Below are 23303 nucleotides of genomic sequence, written 5' to 3' on the forward strand. Positions count from 1 at the left end.
GAAATCAAGGACGATGCTTTCCCGGGATAACACACAGACTCTGTTAAGGCTGTGGCCCCAGGGGACTGGTTTCCGGATATGGGAAAATGGGCACCAGGCTGGGGCATCAATAAGGTTGAATTGGACAGGGAGGGTTCAGACGCTGGTTCCTATGATAGGAGGCCTCGCCATCTTGTTCACTTGTGCAGGCCCAGCCTGGAGCCAGAGAAAGGGCAGGTAATCAATAAATATCCAATGAATTCATGTTGTTGAATAACCCTGTCAGACAGGGCTGCCTTCTCCATTAAAGAAAGTCCACCCACCAAGTATGCCAGCTCCCTAAGGAACAGATCACCATCAAAGGCAACACACATTCCATATGGCTCCATACCGTCCTTACGCTTAACAAGCAACTCAGAATCTACACCCAAGATGCCCAACTGAAATAACCCCCTTCCTCTTTTAGGAAGGCCCAATAAGGCTGTCAAAAGAAGGTATCCTCCTCCGTATGAATCATGTATATGCACCTGAAAAGCATGTTTATGCAACAGAATAGAAATAAACCCCAGCGGCTGATGACTCGAGCAAGTACCAACTGCCTACCTCATTTTTATTTATCAGGAGATCTGACCTATAAACAAAGAACAGCTTAAGACATGTCTGAAACACAGAACTGAGAAAATGACTCTCCAGAATTAACGACAGTGACAAGTGACCTGACGGCAGAATCACCTACACTTTCACACTATTTGAAAATACTTCATAGATAAAATTCAACAGGCCACCTTTCTTCCGAAGCACGCGTGAAATCTGGTCCAAGCATTGTCTAAAGCATTTCTATAAAAATTATTTGAAGCAATATAGCTAATAACCATAATTAACAGGATGCATAGCACATAAACTTATTTTCTGTTCTGTTTTAACCAAAGGAGATAAAAATTATTATCATGACCACAGTGCCATTTTTATGACTCCCTACAGAAAAAGAATTTGATTTTGCTTTGACACATCACGGTCATCACCAAGGAATTTCATTTTACTAAAGGCAGGCTTAAGTTGCTGGAATTTACTGCTTGTACACACACACACACACACACACACACACACACACACACACACACATACACACAGACCTCTGAGCCCATTTTCACACATGACTGAGTGCTGATTCCTGGTATGGATACAGAGACACTGGGGAAACAGCAAGAAGAGTTTTTACATTAAGAAAGGAATTCAAAGAATGCCCTCTTCCCTCTTAAATCTTACTACCTCCATTAGTGAATATCTAACAATAACATTAATACTAACAGCAGGCTTGGTTGCATTCTCAAAAGCAACAACCATACAGAAGATGAATGTAGTAGCTGTGCTCAGAAAAGCTTGAAGCCACGTCACACATATTATCTCATTTATCTTTAAAAATCCCTGAAGACTCCGTACAAGTGTATTCATCTACGGTGAGACAGGTTTTATGGGAGCCGATTTCCTTACCAATTCTTCGTATCTTCTGTTTAAAGACAGATCTGTGTTTAGCGCGCCTCCCCACCAGAACCTCAGCTCCTAACTCATGCAACTGACTTCCTTTCATGAGTCTCAAAAACAACAACAACAAAATGCAACCAACTCTTAGCAATTATAGAAACTAAAAACAAAAATGAAACATATGCAGGAAATCAAAGAAATTCACAGGCCCCAACAATTGCCATTGCCCAAGCTGAAATTGAGTAAATATAGACACGCCACCCCCACCCCCTCACCATGAAAACTCCGCCATGCAATTTATTAATGAACAGTGAAAGGAAGCAGAAGCTGAAAAGTGGGACAGGAGAAACCGTTTAATCTAATAGTCTGGAAATTACATCGGAAGGAACAGATGGTTTCACAGAAGTCAAAGCAACCCAGAGGCGCAGGGAGCGATTTTCTAGGAAAGAAAAATGTTTCCCTACCTACTGCCCGTACTATTTTCAGCAAAGGAGGAGTCTATATTCAGCACAGGACAAGTTCCGAGCCTGGCCCGCTGACAAAACCAGGACTGCGTGGCAGCCTTCCACACGCACCCGCTTCACACTTGGCCTCCAAACCTGAGCTGGAGGTCAAACAGCCCGATTTAACACCAGCAACATACGGAAGGCCACGCTCTGCTACAGCGGGTCAGGCACTGACATTCGCAATCTTGGCAAACGCGAACACCGGTGGTTCTCAGCGGGTCATGGGCAGTGTGATCTTGACGTGGTTGCCCATCCCCAGGTCTTGAGGGCCCCGGGCAGCAGGGAGACTGGCGCTTTGGCACGGAATCGCCCTGGGCCTGAGCCTCCCTGCACATACCGGGACTGAAAGGCACCGCCAGGGCTGTTACCAGTTACTTGAGACGAAGACGATGAAGACGATGAAGACCCACGTGGCGTCACACTCAGCGGCTATTTTCACCCCTACTGCCTATAAGTCACCAAGCCACGTGAGCACGCTCTCCCTAGAGCAGGACCCGCCCGGCACAGGCAGAGCCCTGGCTGCTGGGGTCTTGGGGGTCACAGATCGGGGCCTGCCGAGCCTCAGGGCTGGGCCCAGGAGGCCTGCCCAACAGCCAGCTCTGCTTACAAGCAAAGCATTCGTCTGAGCTCCGATGCCTGCCCCACCACGTATGTGCTGTGTGGCCGTGGGCATGCTGGATAACCTCTCTGAGCCCCATTTCCTCATCTCCCAAGTCAGGATGCCCTGAGGATGAACTCAGCCCAGGCATGGTGCGTGACTCACTGGCAGTCGTCACCGCTGTTACTGCTACCAACAGTAATAATACCCTTATCATCACAGGAAGCTCCTGTCCACACCTCATCACCTACGGACAACCTCAGCCAACCACGGAGGGCACAGACGCAGCCAGGCCTTCTGACACAGAGATTCAGGGCTGTGGCAGGAGGACCCTCCCCTCAGGGATGAGCTTCACGTCTGGGAGATACGAAAAGCCATCCCCCCAACAGACAAGGGACCCCTGCCTTATGCCACAGCCTCAAGAGCAGCTTCTCTTTACCCTCCTTCCTGGCTTCTGACATTTTACTTCAAGATCTGTTTGTTTGTTTTCCCTGAAAAAAAAAAAACACACACCATCAACATCAGAGCCTCCATGTTCGGTTCTGCGGAAGAGCAGCAAATGTTACAGATGAATTTGTTATGTTCTAAAGCTGCAGGTATCATATTTAGAGCGGTAATAAATACCTCGTTATGGATGGCAAAATAAACACTTCAGGGCACTCGAGGCTCCAGGAAAGGAACCCCATGGCGAAAGCCACTTTAAACCGAGACTCCTCCTGTAATGCAAATAACCCCCCATCCCCCAGGGCTCTTCCTTCCTTCCCTGAGCTGAAGGCTTCCCTGAAAAAGGGGGGCTCACGCGTGCAGCGCAGGCAACGGCAGTCAGGGGTCAGACGGCCAGGCGGCCAGGCCTCCCGGGCAGCGCCCGGACCCACTCCACTCAAGCTCAGTCCATGAGCTCCGGTCTGTGCTGTCGCCTCTGGGTCATTTCTCATTTTATTTTTCTACTTATGTATAGCTGATGTACAGTATCATGTTAGTTTTAGGTATTCAGCATAGTGATTCAGTTGTATATACATACATGCATATGTATGTATGTGTGTGTATATATATACATATACTTTTTCAGATTCTTTTCCCTTACAGGTTATGACAAAATATTGAGTATAGTCCCCTGTCCACACAAGTAGGTCTTTGTTGTTATTTGTTTTACACACAGTAGTGTGGACATGTTCATCCCAAATTACCAATTCATCCCCCCCCAACCCCCGCCACGCTCTTTCACCTTTGGTGACCAGAAGTTCGTCTTGTCTGTGAGTCTCTTTGTTTTGTAAGTAAGTTTATTTGTGTCCTTTTCTTTCTTAAGATTCCACATACCAGTGATATCATATGACATTTGTCTTTGGCTGGCTTACTTCACTTAGTATGATCATTTCAGGGTCCATCCACATTGCTGCAAATGGCATTATTTCATTCTTTTCCTGGCTGAGTAGTATTCCTGTGTGTGTGTGTGTGTGTGTGTGTGTGTGAGTGTGAGACATCTTTAACCATCTATCTGTCGACAGACACCTTAAGTTGCTCTCCCATCTTGGTTACTGTCAATAGTGCTGCCACGAACAAAGAGGTGCATGTATCTTTCAGAATTAAAGCTTTCCCTGAATATATGCCCAGGATCGAGGTTATCTCTATGGGTCTGGTCACACTGGCGAGGGTGGGAAAGGAGTAGAAACGGGGTGCAGGGGACAGAGATAGTAGAGACCTAACCAAAGCAAAGGCTTCTAGAAAAAGACCAGGAGGAGGCTGGACCACGTGACCCCTGAGGCCCAAGTACATCTTACAAACCTGCCAAGGTCCAGTGTTTCCAGCTAGACGTGATGAGCTGTGTAAATGAAAACCAAGGTCTGCTTAGATGTTGTGGGTATAACTGGGCCCCTAATATGCCCGGCATGTTCTGGTCAAGCCACAGTACACTGACTGTCCCCCCGCTGGCCTACGCTCCCCCTCCACCCTGGATAAGCCAGAAGGGCACAGACACTCAGGAGTCAAGGCCCCTGGTCCAAGAATGGTCCGCAGACCCCAGACCACTGGCAACACATCTGTTAGCCAGCACAAAATTGTTCCCTAGGCCCCCACCTCTTGCTTCTTGGAAGAAAAGTTATGACCAACCTAGATAGGTTATTAAAAAGCACAGACATTACTTTGCCAACAAAGGTCCGTCTAGTCAAAGCTATGGTTTTTTCAGTGGTCATGTATGAATGTGAGAGTTGGACTGAGAAGAAAGCTGAGCACCGAAGAATTGATGCTTTTGAACTGTGGTGTTGGAGAAGACTCTTGAGAGTCCCTTGGACTGCAAGGAGGTCCAACCAATCCATCCTAAAGGAGATCAGTCCTGGGTGCTCATTGGAAGGACTGATGCTAAAGCTGAAACTCCAATACTTTGACCACCTCATGCGAATAGTTGACTCATTGGAAAAGACCCTGACGCTGGGAAAGATTGAAGGTGGGAGGAGAAGGGGACGACAGAGGATGAGATGGCTGGATGGCATCACCGACTTGATGGGCATGAGTTTGAGTAAACTCCGGGAATTGGTGATGGACAGGGAGGCCGGGCGTGCTGCGATTCATGGGGTCGCAAAGAGTCGGACACGCCTGAGCGACTGGACTGAGACCCACCTCTCACTCCTCGGCCTTCAGCTGAGCCCAGCAACCTCCCTGCAAACACTCATTTCCAACCACACAGCCTCTCATCCCCAAACCCACGCGCTCCCATCTGCCTGCACAGCGGCCGGTCACCCCCGAGGGCTGACTTCTCAGGGAAGAGGTGGAGCTTTTCCAGCACTGTGAAGGAGGGCAGGGACCCCGGGGGGCCTTGAGGCTGTGTGTGGGTGGGGGGGAGTGCTCCACAGGTGGATGGTTCACGCCGAGGCAGAGGGGCGAAATGTGAGGTCCACCTCAGGACCAGTGAGATGGTGCCCGGAGTCTGCTCAGAGAGGAGGAAGCCAGGTTAGAAGCACTGGCTTTCATGACGGCCAACCCCTGAAGTCTGCGAGGGGCCCTGGGGAGGCTGGGTTTCGGTGACAACGGAGATGTGGGGACTCAGGCCAGCAGAACGACTGCGGCTGCTGGGGGGAACCGACTGCCCATGGGCCAGTCCAGTGGGTTCCGAGGTGGTCCCCGCAGCAGCAATGGCAAACGGCAGCATCGCCTGGGAACTTGCGAGAGGTGCAAAATCCTGGGCCTCTCCCCAGACGTCCGGATGACAAACGCCACGGACTGGGGCTCCGTAATCTGAACCCACAAGCCCACCGCTGATTCTGTCATTGCTAAAGTTGGAGAACTGTTTGTGCCGTTTCCAAGCTACACCACGTCTCCTGCTCGGCACTCTGGGGAAAGAACCCAGGCTTCAGGGAACTGGAGGTGACCTGCAGGAATTACAAACCTCTCTGAGGGCTGAAGGGAAACAAAATCTCAGGACAGGTGGCCTACCTGATGGTGACCAGCTGGGATACCCAGGCTGGGAAAGACCGCCTGGCACTTCACCAATGCCGCCCACTCACCCTCCACCACGGCTGCCCACGGCTTCACCCACAGTCTCAAAAAGCACCAAGGCCTGGCTGCTTCTCCCAAGACGGACTTCAGGGGCCCAGGGTGCAGCCTGGCATGGGAACCTTTTAACCAAAGTTGGAGAATCACTGTGTTCCACTGGCAGCATTTTCATTTGAGGAGTATGGCCTGTCCTTCCAAATATATGGCAAGCTACTTCAAGGAAATAAAATCTGAACTGGTCATGATATATAGTTATGTATGCAAACATTTACTAAACTTTATTTCATACTTTAAAAAGTCACACCAGTATCATTTCTCTCGTCCTTCTCCACTCAGATCAAAGAAACTCGCAGCCCACTTGGTCTTGGAAGGTTCTCAGCGTGGTCCCCAGATGAGTGGTATCAGCATCACCTGGGAACTTGTGACAACACCATTCCCAGGCTTGGCCCCAGACCTAATGAATCAGAAATTCTGAGGCCCAGGAGTCTGGGTTTCAAAGGGCTTTTCAGGTGACTCTGACTCACTATCAAGTTAGCGAACCATGCCTTTAGTGAAATGATTCGTTCTTAAGGCCTGGAGTCTTTCTCTGGAGGTTAACATCATGTTTGATGACATTTTAGAATTTTCTTATCACGTCCCTTGACAACCCATGAAATCCGACAGGCTAGCAGCACCAAGATTTATGACAAGTCACTCAGTACCCAGGGTCTTGGCCCCAAAACACTTTAACCTGTTAGTTTTTAGACTTTAAAGTAAACTGTGATCCATCTTTTTAGGCGAAATCTCTATCCCAGTTGGGAGGAGAGATTAAAAGAACAACTTAAAGAGACAATGATTATCAGCTGCTTCTGCAGTCGTGCTTAGGGTAAGGTTACCCAGACTGGAAGTGAAATAAAAATTGGACCCTTACATGATTCATTGCACAATACACATGTTTTGAATAATGAATGTGACCCTGTGTTATTCTCATGACCACCCAAAATTTATCCACAGGGCTTAAGGCTGAAATGCTGGCAGTCAAAATGCAAGTATGAGCCTGGTCAGCATAAATGTTGAAGCAAAAAACCCCAAAGGTCAGCTCTTCAAGACCTCTGAGACCGGAAACCCACAAAGACGGGAATTTTAGAAATGTGGCAATGTGAACTGATCCTAGAAGTTGTAACGTGTGCCATGGGAATGTTTTACAAGCAGGAATTTAAGCGGAGAAACAGGAGACGAGCTTGAAGAAGACGTGCGGTGGAGCACGAGGTGCTTCTCAGCGTTTTCACGGTGAAGCCCTTCAGTTTAGCCAAAACCACCACAGCGTGCAGGCAATGCAGGAATCAAAAGCAGACCAAAGCGAAGGCTCTGCTGCTCGGTAAGACGATGGAATTGGCTACAAACACCCAGCAGCTTGGTGGCCTAGGGCAACGACCCCATCCATACTCGAGACCTCAATTTGTCCTCCTATATCCTGGAGGAAACTTCACCTACCTCGTAAGACTGTTGTTACTTCGTTTAAAATTGATTAACACACACTAGGTGCTGAATTGGGCTTCCCAGGTGGCACAGCGGTAAAAGAATCAGGCTGCCAATGTAGGAGACACTGGTTCCATCTCTGGGAAGATCCCCCTGGAGGAGAAAATGGCAACCCATTCCAGTATTCTTGCCTGGGAAGTCCGCTGGACAGAGGAGCCTGGCGGGCTACAATCCATGGGGTTGCAAAGAGTCGGATGAGATTGAGCACACACACACAGGTACTGAATACACAGCATCTGTAATTATCACACGTAAAAAAGTGAATCTGCTGCTGCTGCTGCTGCTAGGTCACTTCAGTCGTGTCCGACTCTGTGCGACCCCACGGACCGTATCCGCCAGGCTCCTCCGTCCATGGGATTTCCCAGGCAAGAATACTGGAGCAGGTTGCCATTTCCTCCTCCAGGGGATCTTCCCGACTCAAGGATCAAACCCACATCTCCTGCGTCTCCCCCTTTGGCAGGTGGATTCTTCACCACTGAGCTGGGAAAGCCCCACCACCCCTCATGTATTGTTTGAAATGTCAAATAGTATAGCTACTCTGGAGAGCAGTTGCGCAGCTTCTCATAGAGGTAAACGATACACTTACCACACCACCCGGAAATCCCACCCCTCCTATTTACACAGCAGGAAAGAAAACAGGTCCACACAAGGCTTGTCCACAGACGTCCACAGCAGCTTATTTGAGACCAGCCCCAAAGTGGAAACAGCCCAAGTATTCAACAGGAAATGACTAGAAACACTGGGCACATCCAAACAACGGAATACTACCCAGAAACAGAAGGGAATGAGCTCTCGATTCGTACAACGGCATGGATGAATCCCCGAAGAATTACACCGAGTTAAGGAAGTCAGACACCAAAGCCTGCACGCTGTATGACGACAGTGCTACACTATTCTGGAAGGAGCAGGTGAATCTACAGTGACCGAAGGCCAATCAGTGGCGGTCCGGGATAGGGAACCCTCGGGGGCGGTGTGATTATGTGGTGGTAATCACAAGGGTGTGTCAGTTACCAAAACTCAGCAAGCCATGCACCTCACATAGGTGCATTTTACTGCAGGTAAGTTAGACCCCAGTGAAGTTCTTTTTTAGACTGAGGCATCATTCAAGAGGTCTGAGCGCTCTCTTTCATGCAGTAGAAAGGTCCTATGTGAGGGGGGTTCGAATATTGGATTCTGGTCCCACTTAGTACTACTACCTGTCAAGGCAATCTCCTCGTCTGAAGAAGAGAGAGAGAGAGGGCCTTCCCTCTGGCTCTCAGGCTCCTTGCGGGCATTATCTGAAAACGCTTTAGTTGCCGAGCAGCACAGGCATCTCTCATTGCGGTGCACGGGCCCAGGTGTGGTATGTAGGATCTGAGCTCCCGATCCGAGTTAGAACCTGGGCCCCCCGGCGTTGGGAGCGTGGAGTCTTCTCCACTGGACCACCAGGGACAACCACACGCTGCAACAGAGACCCAGCCCACGCAAAATAAATAATAGACAAACTGCTTTTAAAAAAGGAAACGCTGTGTTGACATGCACACCGTCATGTGTGAAATAGACGGCTGGTGGGCAGCCGCTGTGTGCACAGGGGACTCAGCTCAGTCCTCTGTGATGACCCAGGGGGTGGGATGGCGGGAGGGAGGCGCAAGAGGGAGGGAGATGTGTAAGAATACGGCTGATTCACGCTGCGTACAGCTGAAACTAACAGCATTGTAAAGCAACTCTATTCGAATTTTAAAAATAGTCAATGCTTTAAAGCAGAATCAGAGCATCGCGCTGTGCCCCCATGCCAGACGTCCAGGTGCCCAGCTAAGCCACCTCCGCCCCCCTACCCCCCACCCCCTCACCAGCCAGTCAGGCCCCGGGGCCACCCGCTGACTTCTCTCAACCCACCCACCCTCTAGTCCCGACAGCCACTCCATTCGCTGAGGTCCCCTTCACTCCCTGCTCAAGACCGCAACGGCTTCAAAATGTTCTCCTCTCCCCCAGTTTTACCCCTTCCATCCCTTCTTTCTAAACCCACAGCAAGCTTTCCAGAACACAAATCTGATCATGTCACCTACCCTAGCCCCACCTTAACAGCCTTGAGAGCTCTTGAGAGAGCCTAGACTCCTCAGTCCAAGACCTAAGACCTTCAGTCATCTGGCCCCAAAAAGGACACAAGCCAATCAACTTGAACCACCCACGGCTTCTCAAATATGCAGTGTTGTCTGTATGCTCTGTCCCCTTTGCCTGAAAAGATCACCTGTTCCCAGCCTCATTCCCCACCTTATTGTTCAGTTGCTCAGTCGTGTCCGATTCTTTGTGACCCCATGGACCACAGCACACCTGGCCTCTCTGTCCTTCACCAACTCCCGGAGCTCACTCAAACTCATGTCCATCGAGTTGGTGATGCCATCCAACCACCTCATCCTCTGTCATCCCCTTCTCCTCCTGCCCTCAATCTTTCTGAGCATCAGGGTCTTTTCCAATGAGTCAGGTCTTCACATCAGGTGGCCAAGGTATTGTAGTTTCAGCTTCAGCATCAGTCCTTCCAGTTAATATTCAGGACTGATTTCCTTTAGGATGGACTGGTTGATCTTGCAGTCCAAGCAACTCTCAAGAGCCTTCTCCAGCACCACAGCATTCTCCACCTGGCTAACTCCAAATCCCCCTGCAAGCCTCAAACCTTCCTTGACACACACATCCTCCAACAAGGGAACCTTTCACCACATTCCCTCCATCACCAGCACCCTAGTCACGTGGTTATTCATCTGGAAGATGCTGAAGCAATGGAGACCGCAGGCTAGACCCGTGGTATGGACTGAATGGTGTCCCTTTGAAATCCAAATGCTGAAGCCCAGCTCCCAGGGCGAGAGTATTGAGGGTAAGGCAGTAACTAAGGTGACATGTACTGGGGCTTCCCAGGCGGCTCAACGGTGAAGAATCCGCCTGTTAACGCACGCGCCACGGGAGACATGGGTTCAATCCCTGGGTCAGAAAGTTCCCCTGGAGAAAAACAAATGGCAACGCACTCCAGTATTCTTGCCTGGAAAACTCCATGGACAGAGGAGACTGGTGAGCTACAGTCCTTGAGGTTGCAAAGAATTAGACACGACTGAGCTGGCCAGGACACAAGTAACTAAGGAAATGAGGTCATAAGCATGGACTCTGTTCCCATAAGACCAACGTCCTTCTAAGAAGAGACAGGAAGGGGTCGCTCTGTCTCACTCAGGTGTGAAGACGCGGCAGGAAGGTGGCTGTCCACAGGCCAGGAAGACAGTTCCCACCAGAACGCCCCATCGTGGGGGCCCCCCCATCATGGACTTTCAGCCTCCAAATCTGTGATTAAAAATAAACATCACCTGGAGCACTTTGCTGCAGCAGCCCAGCTGACTGTGACCTGGGCGGGTGGGCACCTCCTGTCTGGTTCACCCTCACGTGCTCCGGACAGAACACCTGGGTCCAGTCCACACTCGGTAAATGTGTGTGACATCGATGAACTGTCATCCTGCGGCCCCTAGTGAAGCCAGGAGCAAGCTTTCATAACACCAACGGTACGTTAACCTGATTAGGGATGCAGAGTCAGACCTGGAATCGAGTCTTCCCCCATCGAAAACCGACTGGGAGAGCACTGCCCACAGTGGGCACATCCTCTGCCTACAACGCCCAGTATGGTGGCCACGAGCCGCATGCGTCTGCTGAGCATGTGACGGGTGCCAGGGGTGGCAGAGCAACGGATTTTTACTTCGGTTCATGTTTTATCGTATCTTTCATTCATCTGTATTCATACATTTATTTCATTCAATGTTAATTATTATACCAAACAGCCGCGTGGCTGGCGGCTCCTGTCCTGGACAGCGCGGGGCCAGACAGTCAGGCAAGGGTCATGCCCGAGGCATCACTGTCGCCCTACGGGCCGCAGACTGTGCCAACTGCTCCTGTGACAAACACCACGGATTCCCACAGGTAGCTTTTGAGTGGTGTCAGTGGCCTGGCATCGAGAAGCTGGCAAGCCGCACGCATAAAAGGGCTAACGAGGCACCGTGCCACAGGAATCGTGATGCTTTATGGGCCTCCACCTGCGAGGAGACCCGTCCAAGGGCAGGTTCAGCCCTCGGTGACCAGAGTTAATTGAAAATTGAAGGCCCAATCAAATCACCCAGAGCTGAGATTTTTGGCAGCCTATGCGCTTCGCGGTGAGTTTCCTGCTGCTTTTCGCCTCCATCAGCGCTACAAGCGAGGTTGCAAGTTCCACAATCATCCACAGAAGCACCAGGCTCTGAGTGAGGGGCAGAAAAACCAGGGTGGACTCTGATCTTGAAAGTGCGTGTTCTCTGGTTTTTTAAAGGGTGTGGGGTCCCCTTCCTAAGGCAGCAGGTGGAAGTGGACAACACCCTATCCCCAACTTGGAATATGTGAGTCGGACGAGCATCTTCTCTATGAAAAAATAAACACATCAAGTGCTCCTCAAAAACCTCCTATGGCAACCCCACACGGAAGAGGAACAGCTCAGCCCTCTGCTTGGCAACACAAGCTTTATGGCAAGAACGTGCCGACTGCCGTTCACGCCTGTTCATCTGGGACCTTGCAGCTTATACGGCACCAGAGCTAGGATGCCCAAGAGACCCACATTCAGTTTCTGCCCTGATCACTTCCCAGCACCGCATCTTTAGAAAACGTACTTGACCTCTCTGAACGTCCATTTCCTCTTCTGCCAAAAATAAAAAATAAAAACAAGTGTACCCATACACCTCCCTAGGTTACAGCGGTGATAAAACCACCAAAGCAGCCCACAAAGACAACTGTTCATAGCAACTTAATTCGTAAGAACGCCAAACTGAAAATGACCCAGATGTCCATCAACAGGTGAAGAGAAAAATACACTGTGGTCAATCCACACGCTGGAAGATCACTCAGCGACGGAACAGAAATGAACCACTGGAACACCATACAACATAAATGATCTCAAAATAAGGAAACGGAGTGGAAAAATCCAATTTCACAATTTCTTTTATAGAAAATTCTAGAAAAATGAAATCAGTGATAGAAAGCATATCGTCAGGGGACAGAGGGCTGGACTAAAGGAGGAGGAGGACACTTGGGGGACAATGAAGATGCCCCACGTCTTGAGGTGACGGTTTCCTGAGTCTGGACATTTTAAAGACGTGCAGTGTGGTGTGCTAAAGTTACATGTCAGCAAAGTTGAAAAGGGTTTAAAACATGAGATCAGGGGTCGAAGGCCCCATCGTGGGACCTGGCACATAGAAGTCTCCGTTACAGAGCAGTGGCAGACAACCCCATGAGACTTTCTGGAAAAGGACCTTGACAGGCGGCCTGGAAAGGCATCAGCAGATGTAAGCCCCGCCCTGCAGGCTTCCTGGAGCCCAACTATCCAGAATGGCTATCTGTTGTCGGCCAGAAGGCGCGAGCCAGAAGGATGAACAGAAAGGTGGGCAAGGCTTAGTCTCTGCCCTGAAGCAAACACACAGAGTTTAACATACGATGGAATAAAAGGATCGTAAAGACAGTGGGGACAAGCAACCCCTATGCAGAAAAGTGTGATTCTGACGGGACGGGTGTCCAGAAGGAAGGATTTCAGGAAGGACTTCAGGGTGGGATGCTGGCAACAGGGGAGGGGGCGGGGCAGGGCCTGTGCAGAGGGTGGTCCGACGGCGCCAGAACACGGAGGCTGGGCGGGGGGCGGGGGGGGGCGGGTCCTAGTGGGGACAGCGGGCAAGGCTGAGGGCCCCGGCACGTGATCCTGCAGAGATGAGGGAGGGGGCCCGCACAGTCTGGGCAGCAGCGGGAGCCCCCCTGTCATCACCCAGGGAACCAGCTAAAGGGCTCAGTGTGGCGGGATTTGAGCTGCACACCCACAGGTCCCACCCAGGGGGCAAGGTGCCAATCTACTAAGGGTCCCGACACCCATATCTCTCATCCCAGCCATTCCTGAGGAAATAATCAGAAACGCATCCAGAGATGTACGTACAATGCTGCTGATCACAACATTATTTAGAAGAGCCCAAAGCTCAAAATAACTTAAACGTCCATAAAGGGGAGCCCAAAATAAATTATGGCACCCTAATTGATTCAAGCACTTAGGGCCACTGAACCATATTTTAGGAACACGTGCAGCCACAGCAGGTGCCTCACTGTAAGCTGCATAAAAGCAGAACACAAAAATATACACTGAGGATTCATTCAACATGATTACTATGTGCCGGGCACTGTTCTAAATACTGACGATATAGCAGAGAAGAAATAGAGACACAGTCCTGCTCCTGTTAGAAGGGATTCCACTTGCTAATAAAGGAAGGCAGACGACAAACAAGGAAATGGATTACGAGTGAAATATAGAGCACGTGGATGGCAGGGTTCCCCAGGAGGATAACCAAGAGAGGAAGGGGGTGGGGAGTCGGGGGAGGCAGACATTTTAAACAGGGGGTCAGGGAGGTTTCACAGAGAAGGGGGTTGAGGGTTTGAGCCCAGAGTGTATCTGGGAGGAGTTCCAGGCAGAGGCAACAGGCAGTGCAAAGGCCCTGAGGAGGCCGGGGCCGGGGAGGGTTGCTGAGAAACAGCAAGGCCGAAGCGGCAGAACACGCAGGACAGACAGCGGGAGGATGAGGCAGAGGGAAGCTGGTGCCCCAGGGCCAGGAGCCACAGCAGGGATGTGATCCGAGGGCAGGGGGAAAGGAGAGAAGCAGGGAGACCAGCGAGGGTCGCTCCGGGGTTTTCCTAACTTTTTCAGTGGATACATCCCCATTTTATAATCAGACAACAAAACGTGATCCAACCGCAGACAGCCGTGTAGGTGCTGCGCCTGGGGCACAGGGCAGCCCGGAAACAGGCCAGCAGGTCGGGAAGGTAGTTCAGGCGATGAGCCAAGAATCAGGGGGTGCAGGGGTCGGGGGTGGGGAGGCACCTGCTATGTTCCTGGAAGTGATCACCATGAAAAGCAAAACGTCACTCCTCTTGGTGATGAAAGGAATAAAACCACGATGCACAAAACTATGAAAAAGAGGAAAAGAACTGCCCCCTCGTCTCAGCACCCTAACAATCCGTGTTTAACACCTTGCTATGTTTCCTTTTGGTCTTTTCTCCTGCACACACTCTGGCCTTTCCTTCACCCCTCTACCAGGCTCAGCACGTCGAAAGCACTCAAGTGCTCACTGAGCAAATACTGGTTGATGAAATGCTCCGAATGCTTTCGGGTTCAGATCTGTTCACGTTGCGTCAGCGACATCACAAGCATTTTCGGAAGACGCTTTAAGAGGCTTGGAAGCTGTGGGTGAGGAAGGGAAGGCGTGGTTCACAGTGAGTGAGGTGTCGGGTCTGGCTGCTGAGGACGGGGGTGGCGGTATTCATCAGAGGTGCCGGCAGGAAGCAGTGGGCTGGGACAGCCAGGGGTCTGTCTGGGGGGCTGTGAGGGGTGCTCAGGCCGCCCCTAGAGAGGCCCAGCCGCCCAGCCGCCCACCCCGCCCGGGGCTCAGGGAGCGGCATTAGCCCCGGATGGAGGTGGTCAGGCAGCGGCGGGGAGGAGGGGAGTGGTCAGTGGGGCCAGCCGCCCACCTGGGGCCGGACGCGTGCCCCCTGCTGCCCCCAGGGCTGCCCTGCCAGCGCCCGCTGCTCAGACGCAGGTCCACAGCGGAGCCAGGACTCAAACCCACCCCTAGGAGGGCTCTAGCCACAAATTCTCCTCTCTTATCATGGTCACAGGGAGGAGAAAGTCCGTCTTCAGATGCCTGTGTCAGCAAGTGCCCACTGAGGGTTCCCCACTTCAAGGGACCTCCCCCCCTACAAGGAAGAAAGCCCTGGTCCCTCTTCCAAAAGCCTAATTTACATGCTTCCACCTTGCGGGCACGGCCTGTCGAGTTCTTCCATGGGGACGAGAGACACCAGGACGGGCCACGCGATTTCCCTGCAGCACCACCCGCATCTCCGCATCCAGCCGGCGCTCGGCAAATGCTCCAGATGGGAACGCTGAGCCTCACTCATCAGTCACCCCGGGGCCTCTGGGATGCAGGGCCAAGCGTGATGGACAAGGGGCAGGGGGAGCTGGGAGGACGGACAGACGGCCACGAGCAGACACAGCCGCCACCTCCTTCGCCCGGCCTGCCATGAAACGCTCCGCGAGCAGGTAGACCCATGGTAGGCCCATTCAACGCTCCCCCGGGTACCAGTTGGCCCACCTGGTTTTAATTCGTTACCATTTAAATCAGTTGCTAGTTTGCAGAAAGTGAGAGATTTTTACCCAGACATCTGGCTTCCTGAGAGCAGTCCCTTCTTGACAAAACCCCCTGTCAGTCGGCCCCCAACCCGGCCCCCAGACTCCCACCCCCCAACCCATCCCCCCAGACCCCCCAGGCGCCCCCAAGTCCCTCAGCCTGTTCCCCCAGGCCCCCTAGCCTGTCCCCAGGCCCCTTAGCCTGCCCCCCAAGCCCATCCCCCCTAGGCCCCCCAGGGCCCCCAGCCTGTCCCCCCAAGACCCCCCGACCCCCAAGCCTGTCCCCAGGCCCCCAGGCCCCCCGAGCCCGCTGGGCCGAGCGCCCAGGCTCACCGGCACTCAGCGTGGTGAACTCCAGGAAGCGGTACTCATAGGACACATCTATCTTGGTCTCCACTTGGGGCCTCTTCAATGTCGAGTAGATATTTCCAGGTCGTCGGTCATCACGTTTCTCCAGCTTGTTCAACCCGCACCCCATCTCAGCAGCTGCCAGCAGAAGGAGAGAAAGAGAATGATCTCTGTTCTGAGACGCTGTCCTTACACACCGTCGTGTGCAAGACCGTCACGTCCCGGAAGCCCACATAAAGGACCCCGGGCTGGCTGAAATCCATGACCTGCACCCCGGAGGCTCTCTGCTCAGGCTGGCATCTCTGGCTGGCAAGCCTGGGGTTCTGAACTGACACCTCAAACATGCCTGTTTTATATCATTTCTCTCCCCATCTGAGGAAAACAACGCCTCGGAGTGCCTCAATCCCGCTCTACTCTGTATGCGTGATCTTAAAAAAGGAGATCTAAAAAGCAACACCCCGCGTGACGGTGTTGGCCCATCTGAAAAAGAGACAAGATGGTCCATCACTTCGCGGCAGTCTCTAAAAGGGGATAAGAAGTTGTTACAATTTCCAAAGCCCTTTCCACCCTCCACAGTAACTATTTAGACAGATTTCACATTCAAAAAACATCTCTCAAGGTAGACCGTGGTATTTTTACAGGCCTTGTCTAAAAGTTGTTTACTCTCTCTGAGACCAAACCACAAGAACCCAGGGGTTCTTCCAGACTCTGAGAGTCATTTCAGACCAAAATGAAAACTGGCTGAACACGAACAGCAGGGCAGGAGAATCTGGAAGCAGAAATCCACGTGTGTCACAGCAAAGATTCACAGCAAAGATCCGCAGCTACGGTTTGGATGCAAAAGGAGGAGATGTTGAAACGGAGCGCACACAAGGGCGGACTGGGCATCCGGCCTTCCGGGGGCTGAAAAACAGTGACCGTTCTGTTTCTTTAGGCAGAACGGCATCCACGAAACGGCTCTGCGTCCACTCCCCAGACTTCAGCGGCGACTTCAGTTACCCCTGGTGACCAAGCCTGGCCAATCTGTCCCTCCTCCCTGGAGCACTGTTGCTGTCATCGGGACACGTTTCACAAAAACACGAACTGGTCACGACTATCACAAACACAAATGCGGCGGCCACTTCCTCTCAGAGATAAGGGTCTCCCTGGGCTCAGGCCATTCGCAAGGTACCCAGCTTCCTACAGCAACTTGGGCAGGTCTGGAAAAACAAGACGAACCTCACAAAAGCAACTTAGCTGGGGAGGGATGATGGGGCTGGCGGAGCAACCAGCAGGCAATACTTGTCAGTAATTAAAAAAAGCCTGGGAGGATGGATGAGAACAGGAAGGCTTACTTATGCCTTAATAAGGGAACATTAGTGTCCAAAGGGCCAGAGCAGACATGATTTATGTGCCATCTGCATGAACTGATTACTTGTAAAATACTCTGCAGTTCTGCTGATAGAATAGCTGATATGCACCGAGGCTGTATATTTAACTGCTAGAAAGCAAGTCGACGGGCATCCGCTGGGGCAATGCAGAAGTGGACAGGGAGGCCCCTAAGTGCTGGGGAACAGGTAAGCTAGGCAGATAAGCGCTATCACCCCCAGAACAGAGTTGGAAACACCTGAAGTCTTACCAGTCACTCACTCACCTTCCTTCCTACAAAAGCCTGAATGTTTGGGGGCCTCCAAGAAAGTAAAAAAAAACAAAAAGGCGCTTCCCAACTGGTGCTAATGGTAATAACCTGCCTGCCAATGGAAAGACGTAAGAGACGTGGGTTCGATCCCTGGGTCGGGAAGAATCCACGGAGAAGAACATGGCAGCCCGTGTCAGTTTTCTTGCCTGGAGAATCTCATGGACAGAGGAGCCTGCTGAGCTATGATCCACAGGGTTGCAAAGAGTCAGACACATCTGAAGCGACTTAACACACAGGCAAGAGACAAAGAAACCTTTCCTCAAAAGTCTTTCCATTCTTGCTATCCTACCAGGTAAATTCTAGCACTAGAGATTCCTTCCTTTGAGAACACGCTGCCTCAGCAGCCTCTGAAACCACCATTACGTTCTCCCCGGGAAGGACATCAAACCAAGCTCCTGGTAGACCCTAACACTTCAGTATGATTTAATTTCTTTTCTCCAGGACAGGTTCCTGACAGCATGAAAAAAAAGGAGGAGAGGATTATCAGGATGAGTCAAGATAGATAAATCTGACATTGAGGGGAGGGGGGTGCCAGAAACTATTAGAAAAAGTCCCATTTCACAAGCTGTGAATTTTCAGCTTCAATCATACCATCCAAACTTAAGCCCCCAAGTTCCCCCGGAAGGGCACTGTGCTGGACTCACAGGATGCGATGAGCCTCTGGGCAAATGAAGCGCCTATGTGATCAGACACTGGACCAGCCAGGAGCAGAACTGTAGCTTCAGTGAATCCTCGAGGTCACAAATTCTAGGCATTCATTTCTTTGGGGGCACAGGCAACCCCAGTTAAGAAACTGCTTCTAAAGCACAGTTCTCTCTGGGAAGGGAGACCCTGCCAAGCCACCGCCATCAAAAGCGCACAGTGTGAATTTGTTCCTCTGACGCGGTCGTGTTAGAGCCCTTCCTTGCCGGCTCCTGGCGTTGCTGCTTTCCTCCCAGCTCCTTCCTGTGTCCTCCCACTCACCCGACCCCTGTCAAAATAGGAAAGACTTGGACAGCGCCCCACAAATGGCTACTACAGTCCCTACTGTGCTGAAGCAAGTCATGAAACCTAGCTTACGGAAAGAAGGAGAATGAAGACGTGGCAGCACCTTACGTGATCATCCACGTTTGGTAGATTTCACTATTTACCATGCGAGGTCCCCTTGCACTAGAACCTCACAGGGAGCTGGGCCAAGGCTGGCTCTGGGCCTCGCGGGGCAGTGAGGCTGCAGGAGGAGGGAACAGAAGGGCAGAGCCCTGCCGGATTCGGGCGGACGGGGTCCGCGGGGCTGCACGCGAGGGTCTCAGCCAGAGTCTGTCTCCCTCGGGGCTCAAGGTCTCCGGCAGGACAGAAGGTAAATGGGGTGACTCTTTTCACATCTGGCCCTTCCGACATTCCTGCCATCGAGAGATGGGGCTTCCGTCACCTCCCCTGAATCTGGGCTCGTGACTGCTTGCCACTGGTGCTGTCCGTCAGTCACCCAGTCATGTCCGACTCTTTGTGACCCCACAGACTGCAGCACACCAGGCTTCCCTGTCCATCACTACCTCTCGGAGTTTGCTCAGATTCACGTCCATTCAGTCCGTGACGCCATCCAACCATCTCATCCTCTGTCATCCCCTTCTCCTCCCACCTTCAATCTTTCCCAGCATGAGTCTCCTTTCCAATGAGTTGGTTCTTTGCATCCGGTGGCCAAAGTACTGAAGCTTCAGCATCAGTCCTTTCAGTGAACATTCAGGGTTGCTTTCCTTTAGGATGGACTGGTTGCATCTCCTTGCAGTTGGCTTGCCATTTGTTGTTGTTGTTCAGGCACCAAGTCAAGTCCAACTCTTTGGGACCCCATGGACTGCAGCACACCCGACCTCCCTGTCCCTCACCATCTCCTGGAGTTTGCCCAAGTTCATGTCCATTGAATTGGTGATGCCATCCAGCCATCTCCTACTCTGATGTCCTCTTCTCCTCCTGCCTTCAATCTTTCCCAGCATCAGGGTCTTTTCAAATGAGCCAACTGTTCACATCAGGTGGCCAAAGTATTGGAGCTTCAGCATCAGTCCTTCCAATGGACATCCAGGGCTGATTTCCTTTAGGATGGACTGGTTGGATATCCTTGTAGTCTGCTTGCCATAGAAAGTGTCAAATGATGCAGTACCAGCTTCTGGACCCAAATCTTAAGAAACTGGGAACATCCATTGCCCGACTCTTAGGAAACTTGCTCTTGGAACCCAGCCACCATGCCAGGAGGAAGCTCAAGCAGCCTTGAAGAGAGGCCCATGTGGGGAGGAACCCATAGCCAGCACCAACTTGCAGGCCAGGGAGCCACCCTGGAAGGCGAGCCTCTGCCTCAGTCAAGCTGCTGAAACCACGGAGCAGAAATGAGCTGTTTCCCCTAAGACCTGTCAGATCAGCAGGTTCCTGGGCAAAATATGCCACTGTGGCTGTCTCAGGCCTCTCAGTTTGGGTATGATGCGTCAGGCCAGAGGTAACCTATACATGAGTCTGGGCCAAACGATCCTGGCCAGCCGCCTCCAGGGCCGAGCGCTGGTCTGCAGTCACGAGCCTGCTTCAGTCACTCATGCCGGGAGGACATCTGGAGTCTCTCCAGTCTGGGTCAATGCTAAACAAAGTGGCTGCAGACATGCATGGAGAAGTTCTTCTGTGGACAGAAGCTTCCATTTCTCTAGGGTGCTATCTAGGTGAGTGACCACACCATCGTGGTTATCCAGGTCATCGAGGCCTGTTTTGTATGGTCCCTCTGTGTATTCTTGCCACCTCTTCTTAATCTCTTCTGCTTCTTTTAGGTCCTTACAGTTTCTGTCCTTTATCATGCCCATCCTTGCATGAAATATTCCCTTGATACCTCCACTTTTCTTGAAGAGATCTCCAGTCTTTCCCATTCTGTTGTTTTCCTCTATTTCTTTTTCATTTAAGAAGGCCTTCTTATCTCTCCTTGTTATTCTCTGAAACTTTGCATTCAGGTGGGTATACCATCCCCTTTCTCTTTTGCCTTTCCTTTCTCTTCTTTCCCCAGCTATGTGTAAAGCCTCCTCAAACAACCATTTTGCCTTCTTGTGTGATGGTGTGGTCACTCACCTACAGCCAGACACCCTGGGATGTGAAGCAAAGCGGGCCTTGGGAAGCATTGCTACAAACAAAGCTAGTGGAGGTGATGGAATTCCAGCTGAGCTATTTCAAATCCTAAAAGATGATGCTGTTAAAATGTTGCACTCAATATGCCAGCACATTTGGAAAACTCAGCAGTGGCCATAGGACTATAAAAGGTCGGTTTTCATCCCAATCCCAAAGAAAGGCAATCCCAAAGAATGTTCCAACTACTGTAAAAATTGCGCTTATTTCACATGCTGCTCAGTCACTTCAGTCATGTCAGACTCTGTGCAATCCCAGGGACTATAGCCTACCAGGCTCCTCTGTCCATGGGGATTCTCCAGAAAAGAATACTGGAGTGGGTTGCCATGCCCTCCTCCAAGGGATCTTCCCAACGCAGGGATCAAACCCAGGTCTCTTGCATTGCAGGTGGATTCTTTACCATCTGAGCCACCAAGGAAGGCCTCACACACTTGCACACACTCAAAATCCTTCAAGCTAGGCTTCAACAGCACATGAACTGAGGACCTCCAGATGCACAAGCTGTGTTTTGAAGAGACAGAGGAACCAGAGATCAAATTGACAACATTCACTGGATCATGCAGAATGCAGGAGAGTTCCAGAAAAACATCTACTTCTGCTTCACTGACTATGCTAAAACCTCTGGCTGTGTAGGTCATAATCAACTATGGAAAATTACTAAAGAGATGGGAGTACCAAACCACCTTACCTGTACGTGGGTCAAGAAGCAAAAGTTAGAACTAGACATGGAACAATGGACTGGTTCACAGCTGGGAAAGGAGTATGTCAAAGCTATATATTGTCACCCTGCTTATTTAACTTCCATGCAGAGTACATCATGTGAGATGCTCGGCTGGATGAATCACAAGCTGGAATCAAGACTGCTGGGAGGAAATATCAACAACCTCATGTATGCAGACGATACCACTCTAATGGCACCAAGAAAACCCATCCAAGAGGTCTTCAAAGGCAGAAGAAAGAGAAAGCCTTTCCCCACTCCTACGGTTATACAGCGAGGAAAGAGACAAAATATCCTTCCATATATAGGTGTTAGTATGCTGTAAGGTTCTTTATCTTTCTGGCTTACTTCACTCGGTATAATGGGCTCTAGTTTCATCCATCTCATTAGCCTCTAACTAATAAAAATAAATGAAAAAAAAATATCCTTCCAGTTCTCTACTAGAAACTGGCTGAACGTCATTAGGAACTGGATGCTAACTGGGGAGGAGAGTAAGATAATCACCAGGGGTTCTGAGACCCAACTGCAAAGACAGGACGTTAGACACTGCAAATGACCCAGAAGCAAAGACCCTTCAACTGGTGACATTCTGGAAAAGCGACTCTTTCTGAATCAAGCCCAGAAGGAAGTGTGTCTTTGGTGTTTATGGGGACCAGCTTCGTCCAGGAATTGTCAGCTCCATGAGGGAGAGAATTTATGTTTCAAGTTCACCCATTCATTCATTCAATGCAAACTTATTATAACCTGCTTTGAGTCCTGCCCTGAATTAGGAAACATAAAAATGGAAAGATCAGGTCATAGGCTCAAGGGGACCAGAGGTAAAGGAGGAGACAGAAAATGAAGGGATGCACATGATACGGGGAGGCTGGTTGTTCTAGAAGTCTGGGTGGGGCGCAGGGCGTTCAGAGAAAACCACTGTGAAATCAAACAGATGGCACGTCCCCAGAGACCTGCTTCCAGAAAAAACGCATCAGCAACAGGACACAATATCCTGTGCCATTTTACTTCTTTATTTATTTGTTGAGTTTTTTTTTAACGTGAACCACTTCCAAAGCCCTCATCAAATTTGCTACAACACTGATTCCATTTCTATGCCCTGGCTTCTTGGTGACAAGGCATGCAGGATCCCAGCTTCCCAACTAGGGACTGAACTTGCACTGACCTCACTGGAAGGCGAAGTCTCAATCGCGGGACCGCCACAGAAGTTCCACTGTGTCATTTCAAATGTTAGAAATTTTTATTTTTGAAGTATTTCTAATTTGTTTTTTAAATATCTCCCCAGATGCCCATGAAAGCCGCTCAGTCATGTCCGACTCTTGGAGACCCCATAGACGATACAGTCCATGGAATTCTCCAGGCCAGAATACTGGAGTGGGTAGCCTTTCCCTTCTCCAGGGGATCTTCCCAACCCAGGGATGGAACAGGGGTCTCCTGCATTGCAGGCGGATTCTTTACCAACTGAGCTATCAGGGAAGCCCAGATGCCCACACAACACTGGAAAATCACTTCGAAAAGGATCACTTTCTGAAAAGATTATTTTTCAGCTGGGATTAAAAAAAAAAACAAACCTCAGTTTAAAGTTCATTTTTACTACCAACTAGCATGCATGTATTTCAATAATGGGGGCAATAAATGTAGTTATATTTTCAAATACAAATTAGTTTCATTAAGAGTGA

At 50.7% G+C, this 23303-nt stretch overlaps 1 protein-coding gene across 2 annotated transcripts in view; it reads right to left on the bottom strand.

Moving 5' to 3' along the window:
• The window catches only part of RFTN1 (raftlin, lipid raft linker 1), a 212104-nt gene that overhangs the window by 176734 nt on the left and 12067 nt on the right, over positions 1-23303 (bottom strand). For both annotated transcript variants that reach the window (XM_043474803.1, XM_043474802.1), the window contains exon 2: positions 16091-16243. In XM_043474803.1, the coding sequence (XP_043330738.1) occupies positions 16091-16235 (145 nt within the window). In that variant the 5' untranslated portion in view covers positions 16236-16243. The remainder of the gene's footprint in view (positions 1-16090; positions 16244-23303) is intronic.

The sequence above is a fragment of the Cervus canadensis genome, chromosome 7 (assembly GCF_019320065.1).
Source record: "Cervus canadensis isolate Bull #8, Minnesota chromosome 7, ASM1932006v1, whole genome shotgun sequence".
Taxonomy (NCBI): Eukaryota; Metazoa; Chordata; class Mammalia; order Artiodactyla; family Cervidae; genus Cervus; species Cervus canadensis.